This window comes from Diaphorina citri, unplaced genomic scaffold, assembly GCF_000475195.1.
Source record: "Diaphorina citri unplaced genomic scaffold, Diaci psyllid genome assembly version 1.1 scaffold1063, whole genome shotgun sequence".
Classification (NCBI taxonomy): Eukaryota; Metazoa; Arthropoda; class Insecta; order Hemiptera; family Psyllidae; genus Diaphorina; species Diaphorina citri.
The window spans coordinates 29,800-40,140 of NW_007378492.1; the positions used below are offsets into that span (position 1 = coordinate 29,800).

The following is a 10,341-nucleotide window of genomic DNA, read 5'->3' on the forward strand; positions in this document are numbered from 1 at the left end:
TGATTACAAAGGAGGCACTTAGTAATGTTGTGTTATCCACAAAAGTTGTGAAAAAGCCCTGCTTTACCACAAAGAATTTGAGATTTAATTTGATTTGGTTTTAATACTAGGAGAATTACTCCCAGAATAATTCGTTATTGAGGAGAAAATAAATAAAAGCTACCATGGTAAAAAAATATTGAGAAAACAGTAAACAAATTATAATTACATAATAATATAACAATAATTCACAAAATAGTACAGTACTATAAGTAAGGTAAAAAAAGTAAGATTAGGTATCTATCTAGTACTTGGACCTGTTACATTATTCTGATTGGTTCATCCGTTTGAAACACCTATACATTTATTAACAATAGGTATGTGATTTCCCCCTTTTTTAATTCCTACATTAAAAAAAGTAGGTATAGGTATATTGAGTATATCTTATAAGTTATAATCCAAAATACAAAAATTCGAGTGTACCAAAATTCAAGTCCATGGGCCTAGTTGAAGTGGCTCAAAAGTTAAAAAATTTAACTCATGGATTCAAAGTTACAAACAGACAAAAGTTAAATAATAGCATGTAAAGATTATTAAAAAGAAGAGACCATGAAATAGTCTCTTCTTTTTAATAATTTTAATAAAGGTGCGAAAAATATGAACTGAGCATAACCAAACGACCGAAAGGGCTTATATCAGTCTGATTCCGAGATGAATGATATTTTGCTATTGTGACATGTGTCCTCGAGTATTAGAACTGCTAGACCTCTTAAAACATATACAATAAGTAGATTTAGGTTCTAGATCAGGCATACTCAACCTCTCTCTCCGTCCCTCCCCTCCTTTTCTGTCTTCTTTTTCACAACCAGGTCATTTCATAACGGTTGCCCCTCTCTCTCTCTCTGCCTTTCGCGTTCCCTCTCTCTCTCACTCTTTCGCGTTCTCTCCCTCTCTCTTTCTCTTTCCTTCCCCTCTATCTCACTTTCCTTCCCCCCTCTCTCTCTCTCTTTCGCGTTCCTTCGCCCAACTCTCTCCCTCACTTTCCTTATCTCTCTCTCTCTCTCTCTCTCTCTTTCGTTCTACTTATTTTCTTCTTCCTCTTCCTCCCCCTTCCTTTCTCTCCCAGTCACATTCTTCATTTTTAATTTCTTAACTCTTCCCCCCTCCTTCTTCTTCCTCCTTCTCCTCCTTTTCTTCTTCTTCCTCCTCCTCCTCCTCCTTCTTTTTCTTCTTCTCCTCCTCCTCCTCCTTGTTTTTCATTAACTACTTGCTTCGTTCGATAGATTTATGGCAGCTTACAATATTGTTTTGTTACTATATTTTCATTTTGCCATGTCTCCGGATAGACTAGGTTACTAACAGTTCAATAAACTGGATATTTCTCAGACAGGTCGCGGGTTCTATTCTCGACCGGGGCGAACTTTATCCTGTCTTCCTTCTCTCTGATTTCGGAACAATATAAGACCTCCGTGAGTTACCTATTAGTATTTGCGTATCCAGGTTGGGAAACTCCTGAGAGTCCTAAAGAAGTACCTAATTTGCAATCGAAATCGCAATCGAAAATCGCAATCGCAATGCAATCGAAAATCGAAAAATGTCCTACCACTCCTATCCTAGCGGTAAAAGGTTTGGTAAGGTCCTATTTCGGATTTAAATCACAGTAGGTATAGGGGTGAGAGGGAATACTTACCAATCCTAAAGTTTCATAAACGCATAGTATTTTTCACAACTTTTTACGTAGGAATCGACCTTTTATTAATAATATTTTCCCAATTGCAACTCCTCCATTGAGAGTTTCGAAGTCTTGGACCATCGACCCCGCCGAGATAACTGACCCTCGCACCAGAGTGTCCATAACGAGGCCTGGAACCTCCTGAGATGATTGATATTTTGCTATGGTGACATGTGTCCTCGAGTATTAGAACTGCTAGACCTCTTAAAACATATACAATAAGTAGATTTAGGTTCTAGATCAGGCATACTCAAATTCTGCCGCGGACCATATAATTGAGAGTTTCGAAGTCTTGGACCATCGACCCCGCCGAGATAACTGACCCTCGCACCAGAGTGTCCATAACGAGGCCTGGAACCTCCTGCTTATTTAGATACGCTTGAAAATTTTGAGGTTAGAATGTTATCAAAAATGTATAGGTACGACAAAACCATCGACCCTCGTAAAGAAAGAAGAAAAAAAAAATCAATTTCTTCATTTTCTGTGAGAGTCAGAACTATGGTCTAGGCTCCGTTGATGCCGCTCCTATTCATTAGCATGGTTTGTTTGTTTTCTTATGGATCGGTGCTAGGCTACGGTCGAGGGTCAGGACTCCGTTGTGGACGCCTACTGGGAATCAAACCCGGCACCTTCTGCATTCCAAGCAACCTGTTACGAAGTACTCGTCGTCAGACAGTGCTGTTTAACGTACTCCCATATAAACAGGGCTCCAGTAACGTGAACGTTGAGTGATCTAAGAACGCCTAGCTGAGGTATTTCCACATAGGTATCCAGTAGTACCAGGATGTCACTCACTATGCCTTCCTTCTCGTTCCTGGAACGGAAACCAGAACAATAGAACAGTTATATTTCGAATTCCTTACCTAGATTTAAAAAAAGAGGTTTGTTTGATAGAGAGAACTAGCTTTAACTGAGCGTTCAGAACGAGAACCATAGACCATCGACCCCCGCCGAGATCAGCGACCTTCACACCAGGATGTCCATAATGAAGCCTGGAACCTTCTGCTTATGAAAATTTTCAGGTTAGAATGTTATTGAAACCATCGACCCTCGCAGAAAAAAAATAGCATGGTTTATTTCCTCTCGGGTCGGGGGTCAGGGCTCCGTTTTGGACGCCTTCTAAGAAACGAAGGTCTTGTCGTCCCGAAATCGAGGAGATAAGAGCCGGATAGGAGAGAGCCAGCCGTTCCGGGAACAAACCTTACCTGTTTAGGATAAAGTTCGCCCCGGGCGGGAATCGAACCCGCGACCGCTTGTTGTGCCGAGAGGCGCGCGAACGTCAAGAGTGTCTTACCCTAACACCAGTATGGATTTCTTCGGATACTTGAAGTCTTGTAGTTTTACACTGTTATTGGTTTGTTCAGCTCCAATGATTTGATATCCGTGCTCTGTTCGCATTTGTTTCAGATATTCCTTCAGATTATGTTTCTTGACCTGGAATTTAAGTGGAACATGGAACAGGGTCGAGCGGGTTTCGAACACAATTTCATGTCTTCTGACAGTTTCATTTGTCCACACACTGTGTTTGAGTCAGCTATGTGTGATACATTCCTAGGATGCATCATGCCCATGATTAATTCACCGGGTATGGGGTTAGTTTAATGTTTTATTTTCTTTATTTAATAATATCAAGTAATACAAATACAGGAGGATCCTTCCTAAGCCAACAATGCTTCTAAGAAGGATATTATTACAAAAGATATATTATTACATACATATTAGTATATTACATTACAAAAGTACAAAAGAAAGTTAATTTTCAAGGTTGACTTGGGAAAGTTCATACCTCTATAATGTTGATGTGTTTTTCTGACGTCATACTGAGGGCTTTGAATTCGGCACTGTTCGTAATGTCCAACGAGTCCACCACGAGGCTCGCCCCGAACACCTCACACGATCGGCTGAGTCCGCCAATGTTCGGGATTTTGTCGATCAGTGACGTCACAATGATGAGTTGGGAGAGGGGAGCGGGGGGGAGGGAGTCTGTGTCGGGTGTGGACAAGGCCATGGGGCATTTCCACGGGATGAACTTCTTCTGCGACACGGAGCATCGTGTGTAGGAGGCGCTGTCTGGGGTGTGGACTGGCGTAGAGCCGTTGAGATCATCTGTAAGTAAAGAGGACCAGAAAGAACGTGGAATTTGAATTGTTATATTATTATTATTATTATTATGTTAAGGCGGTCTCTTCCTGATCCCTTGTGTGCCGCGTCCATTTTAATTTAGGACTATTGCACTGTTGAATTGTTATAAGTTATTTAAACTTTTTTTAATACTTTCCTTCCTACAGGTTAAGTAAAGTATAAAAGCAAGATGAAAGTTTGGGCTGAGCACCGGAAATGGCGAAGTAAAAGAAGAAGAGAGTTTCATAGCCGTTTTTAATGCGTAGCAATGAAACAACTGCTTCATTAGAATCTCCTGATCTGTAACGTAGCATGTCCATCTCGTGGTATGCTGCCTCTCATCAGATGGGCGAATCAATACTTCCCATTTAGGTGCTAGGTCAACACGAGAGTACCAGAAAGTAACCCGTTGAAATATTTGTAATCAGAAAACGAGAGCTTTTTTCTTATCGCCAGCCTAGTTAGCTTGAAGAGTAGCGCGTCTGCCTTGTAAGCGCTAGGTTGCGGGTTCAATTCTTGGGTCATTCTTGGAACGGCTGGCTTTCTTCTATCCTGTCTTCCTAATCTCTTCGCTTTCGAGGCGATAAGACCTTGGCATTTACAGTTCCCTCGATCAAACCTCTTAAAAAAAGTGTTTTTTTTTCGATGGTGGGATTTTTACCTGTACACTGTCTACTATTACTCGTCACAATCCATTCGGGTGTTTTCGCCTTATACAGGGTGCCCCTCCTATTAATGGCATCCCAGTATATCCACTCATCACAAGCCACGTCCAGAAGGCGAGGTAGATCATGGAAGATGGTCTCTGGATTGAACTGGGTAAACGGGTCAAACTCAGTGAAATAGAAGTCTGTACTCAGCTTATCGGCGTTTAGAATAGCATTGCCTGTGAAGAACAGAGGAAATGGGGCATTTTTCAGTTATAAACCATTGACCTCTTCTTCTTACTCGCTTTTTCCCGTGTTCAGACGGGATCGGCGTTTGTCGTCAGCCTCTCAATCAGCCCTACCTAGGGTGATTGCTTTGGGCTGACATTTAGTTTTGGCTACAGATTTTACGAGTGGACCTTCGCACTCAACCTTTGCGATTTCTTTAGCAAGGAAAGTTAGTTACCATTAACCATTAAAAAATGGGGCATTTTTCAGTTAATTACCATGAACCTCTTCTTCTTACTCGCCTTTTCCCGTGTTCAGACGGGGTCGGCGTTTTTCGTCAGCCTCTCAATCAGCCCTAACTAGGGTGATTGCTTTGGGCTGGCATTTGGTTTTGGCTACAAATTTTACGAGTGGACCTTCGCACTCAACCTTTGTGATTTCTTTAGCAAGGAAAGTTAGTTACCATTAATCATTAGTAAAAAAAAGAACATTGACTCTCAACCCGGAGACGCTGGGTTTGACTCCCGGCCGGGGCGAAAATTTTCTGACCAAACTTTTCGGTTCGGGATAGAGATGGATGTTGTTAGAATGTATATTGATTATGATTAGCGGTACCTATCTGTGGGAATCAATAGTCCTGCTATTGAGAAAGTTATTAACGTGTCGTGATAGGCATAAGAACGTGTCGTGATAGGCATAAGGCAAAGTTTTTTTTTTTTTTTGACACGAGAGAAATACTCCCAACTAGCCCTCAATATAAAATGGAAATGGGACACATTCTAATCTCAAAGAACTCACAATCAACTCAACCTCACGTTATACTCACCTTTAGCGCTTGTTTTGGTTTTCATCATAGCTTTGAACACCATTTCGTATTTCTTCCTCAGCTCAGACCAAGACTCGCCCGTCAGATTATCATACAGTTTGAGGAACACAACGTTCGCGTACAGACGCAAGTTGAACAGTTGTGACATAGAACAGGAGATGAGCTGCTCCATTGCTTCATCTATAAACTTCAGCTGCAGTACTCATATTTCAGCATTACCTTGATTTCCAGAGTCAGAATAGCCACAGCTATCGACAGCAGACACACAGTTCGGTGATACTTCGTCATGGCGATGTTTTCTCTTCAACTAATCAGAACAAACTGCGATGCAAAGGCCGGATGTGGCCAATCAAACTGGGTCCGAATCTAAGACGACCTTTTAATACTAGGAGAACTCCTCCTAGAATATTTCGTTAGAGAAAATAAATAGGCTACCAAGGTAAAAAAAAATACTGAGAAAACAGTAAATGAATTTGTAATTACATAATAATATAACAATAAATCACAAAATCGTACAGTACCTACTATAAGTATTAAATAAGGTAAAAAAAATAGGTACATAATATATCCAGTAGTAGGTACTTAGGTACTATTGTTCTGTTTGGTTCATCCTATTGAAATGTCTATGTACCCTACATCTGTTTCTGTTGACAATAATATATGTACGTAGGTATGTTTCAGCTGCTTCTCTGTGTGATCTTCTGTTGATCTCAGAGTTATAATCCTGCGAGAGACATGGTAGATGATACTCAGGAACGACACAACTTCAGCTGCTTCTCTGTGTGATCTTCTGTTGATCTCAGAGTTATAATCTTGCGAGAGACATGGTAGATGATACTCAGGAACGACACAATACTCCCAGGCCGCTCATCATACGCCTGGGCAAAGAACGTCCAGAATATATCCTTCCTGAAATGCTTCATTGGTAGTAGATTCCTTATAATCAACCATTCCAAGTAGTAGCGCACACTCGGCTGATGATTGTACTTCAACACATTCTCCAGTCCCCACACAAACAGATTCTGTTTCACCGAAAGCGCTTTGAGTTCGAGCAAGATTTTATACGAACACTCGGTTGATGATTGTATTTCAACACATTCTCCAGTCCCCACACAAACAGATTCTGTTTCACCGAAAGCGCTTTGAGTCCGAGCAAGATTTTATCAGCAGCATCGTCCAGTAGGAGAATATTCTGAATGGCTCTCAGTTTGATCTTGTGTGTCTGTGAGTTGTGGAAGTATTGGACACTTGTCTGTTTCGAATCGAACGCTTCCTTCAGATCATCCATAAAGGCAACAATGTCCAGTTGTGAGTTTTTAGCACTAGTGATGGGATTATCAATATTATTATGAGAGGGCAAGGATGCTGTACTTAAGTAACGTATGTAACCACTATAATGAAACCTAGGGGATGTATCGTACCCGATTGTATTCTGTCGAATATATTCACATACAGCCCGCTCTGTCAGGATGTCTTTCTTCAGTATATCTCCATAGAGCAACCCTTTGGCAAACAGGGTTTGAAGAAAACTCGCACAAATTTTACAATGACCTGTCTCGCGGTCAATCAATATTGCAAGTCGCTCGAACAAATAGCTACTTGATTCCTCATGTTCCAATATCTCAACTATACATTGCATGATGATAGTATGGTACTCTACAGTATCAAGAATGTCGACAAGTGGATGCTGGAATGTTGTGTTGATCCAAGCCTTCATGTTTGATGTGAACAAGGTAGTTTTCTTCAAACTTTGAACTTCTTTGTAACTAGCTCCAATAAACTTGATAATGATATCCCTGACTGTACCACGACCATGTTTATCTTCTTCAATCAAACTATAAGGGATCAACAGCTTCATAATGTCCAGGATCACTAGGAGACAATCTCGACTTGTATTGGACAAACATTCAATGCACAACTCATTGAAGATGAAAAGCTCGAGCAGTATTGTTTGATTCTCACCATTTACGATTATATTCTGACAAATTCGCTTGAACAATTTCAGTTTCAACTCGACTGACTTTCTGTCTTTACAGTTAAAGAAATTGTTTGCATTGAATAGACCGTTTAATTGTTGTTCGTTTTGCATAAAATGCTCATGACAATCACGTCCTCTCTTCTCTAAATACAAATTCAAAATGAACAAATAATTGTACTCGTTATTGAAAACACCAAACTCTTGTTTAGAAATATCCACAGTACTATTTAAAAGTTGAGTTTTCACGAAAGACTGAATTTGGATTTTTTTTCTATTCTTATCCGTAGATTTTTTTGGCATTTTTACTTTCTATTTTAGAGATGTAGAATCTGACATTTATTTTTCTCGAATTTTTTCTCCTGAATCCTCGATGTTATGATGTATGATTTCAACGGGAAATTTTGGGTTACTCCCAAAAAATTACTTTCTGCTTTCTGTAAATTCATTATTTTATGCAAGAACAGATTTTTTTTCTTTGGGTTTTAAAAAAATGATTTTCTAGAAAATTATTTTATTGCTCGCATATTTTCGGCTTTCGTTTTTCGAAAAGTTAACTCTTCAGCATTCTCTTCTCATGAAGCTGAAAAATGGGTGTGTTATGTCTGCAAGGGAGATAGTATTGATCTGCTCTGCTGATGGAGATGGGTCGAGAGAATTTTTCTCTCTCGGTCAAATTCCTTCAGTATCCAGCGGCGTTTCGGATGGATTTTACCTGTATTTGATTTTGGTAGTTATTTTTTATTGGCTTTGAATATAAACTCATTTTGTCGAATGTAGATTTATTTTATGGATAATTTATTTTCAGACGATTTTTTAAATACCTTTCTGTATCTGTTACGAATGCCTTTAGGAGTTAAGCCATGACTTTTTTTTAGGAGTTATGAAGCCATGATTTTTTTAGGAGTCTGACAGCTTTTACTGTGTCCTACTTTTTTCCCGTGTTCGATCGAAATGTTCAAACAGGGAGGGAGGGAAAGCAGAATCTTTCCGGAGAGAAGAAATACTAAGGTGAACTGTTCTAGGGAGAAAGGGTGTTGGGAGGGAGGGGAAAAAAGGAATCTTCCCGAAAGAAGAAATGCGAAGGCGAGATGAAGGAAAGTCGATGAGGGATGAAAAATGGGAGGGAGTGAATATCAAGGACGAGACAGAAATGGGAAAGATGAGACTGGAAAAAGGGAATTCCTCCAAGGGTGGGAATGAAATGTAGACGTTTAAGATTGATTTTTTTCTTCTTTCATCTTGTTCTACTTGATAACTATCCCTATTGTAGGTAGGTAGGAACTTGGAAATTTTTTCATGCATTTTATTTAATTTAGGTTTCGAATATCAAGGACGAGACAGAAATGGGAAAGATGAGACTGGGAAAAGGGAATTTCTCCAAGGGTGGGAATGAAATGTAGACGTTTAAGATTGATTTTTTTTTCTTTTTTCATCTTGTTCTACTTGATAACTATCCCTATTGTAGGTAGGTAGGAACTTGGAAATTTTTTCATGCATTTTATTTAATTTAGGTTTAGGTGCGGTTTTCTTTTCCTATTTATTTTAGGTGCAGTTGTCTTTTCCCATGGTAAAAGCTATTTTTTTAATGGCTTACCTTATTTTATAGTTGACTAGGGTGTCTAATATTAGGTGCAGTTGTCTTTTCCCATGGTAAAAGCTATTTTTTTAATGGCTTACCTTATTTTATAGTTGACTAGGGTGTCTAATATATTGACCATCATATTCCATGCTGTACATTCGTTTTATAATGTAGAGAGCTGACTTTCGGATGGACGGATTTATATTAGGAAGTTGTTCCGGAGAAAATTCCTTCAAGTGTTTGTAGAAACATTCCAGCTCCAAGCTATGGTCACTTTGGTTTATATTTCCATCATTTGCACTTGTTGTGTTAATCAAATAGTAGGATGCAATCTGATCAAACAGAAATATAATGATAGAAAACTTGATTTCTAAATCCAGCTGCTTATCTTGGAACAAAATTCCATTCAAATAGTCCACAACAACTTTATCTTGCAAAGTTTCATGAAAATATTCTATAACATTCATGTAGAGTGTAATGCTCAGGATTTTATTTTGTTCTTGCAATAGGAGCTCATTCATTTTATGCAACATGAACACAAATATCACACTGAAGTCACTGGGCAGTTTTACTGACATTTTATTTATCATACTCAGCAAAATGTTCAGTAATTTTGCCAGAAGAATTTTAATGTCATCATTCATTTTGATTTGACAAAGTTCAAAGATGTTTAGATCTCCCTCTTCAGCAGTTATTTTGAAATGCACATTGTTGTGAAATATTTCACTAACAACTCTTTGAAATACTTTGGTCATGCAATCTTTCAGTTCTGTATTCCTCTTTAAGCTTACTTCAAACAAAGTATTTAGAACAACAGAATAACATCCAAGTAGTTCGTCAATCAATTCTGAATCATGTGAGTTTTGACAATAGTTGAATATTGCTAGAAGAATATTTTCTAACTGTATTTGTTGAATAGTATCATGAATACTGCCATTATTCCAAACATTACTTTTGGAGAAGAGTACAGAAAATGTGTGTATGGTTTCTTTGTTTACTTGATTGGCTTTCAACTCTTGGATAAATCTTTCATTCCTTTTAACTTGTTCAGAGATAGCTCCATCCATCTCATCATGATTCTTAGGATCACTTTCTTCTGTAGACTCACTCATTGTTAAATCAATTATTGCAATACTGTCTGAAAATAGAACCAATAGCAAGATCATTAGAACATTATTTTTTTTTTTTCTTTTTTCAATCTACCTATATATTTTTGACAGACCAAAAAAAAAAAAAAAAAAAAATAGTCAC

General features: G+C 38.6%; 1 protein-coding gene across 1 annotated transcript in view; it reads right to left on the reverse strand.

Moving 5' to 3' along the window:
* Positions 1 to 1,954: 1,954 nt before the first annotated feature.
* Positions 1,955 to 10,341, reverse strand: part of LOC103513996 (probable methyltransferase TARBP1) — a 25,217-nt gene continuing 16,830 nt past the window's right edge. Inside the window, exons 3-9 of the mRNA XM_008478859.3 lie at positions 6,691 to 7,705; positions 6,298 to 6,589; positions 5,534 to 5,720; positions 4,494 to 4,718; positions 3,498 to 3,817; positions 3,006 to 3,145; positions 1,955 to 2,525 (exon numbers count right to left, since the gene is read on the reverse strand). Of these exons, the coding sequence (XP_008477081.2) occupies positions 2,363 to 2,525; positions 3,006 to 3,145; positions 3,498 to 3,817; positions 4,494 to 4,718; positions 5,534 to 5,720; positions 6,298 to 6,589; positions 6,691 to 7,705 (2,342 nt within the window). The 3' untranslated portion in view covers positions 1,955 to 2,362. The remainder of the gene's footprint in view (positions 2,526 to 3,005; positions 3,146 to 3,497; positions 3,818 to 4,493; positions 4,719 to 5,533; positions 5,721 to 6,297; positions 6,590 to 6,690; positions 7,706 to 10,341) is intronic.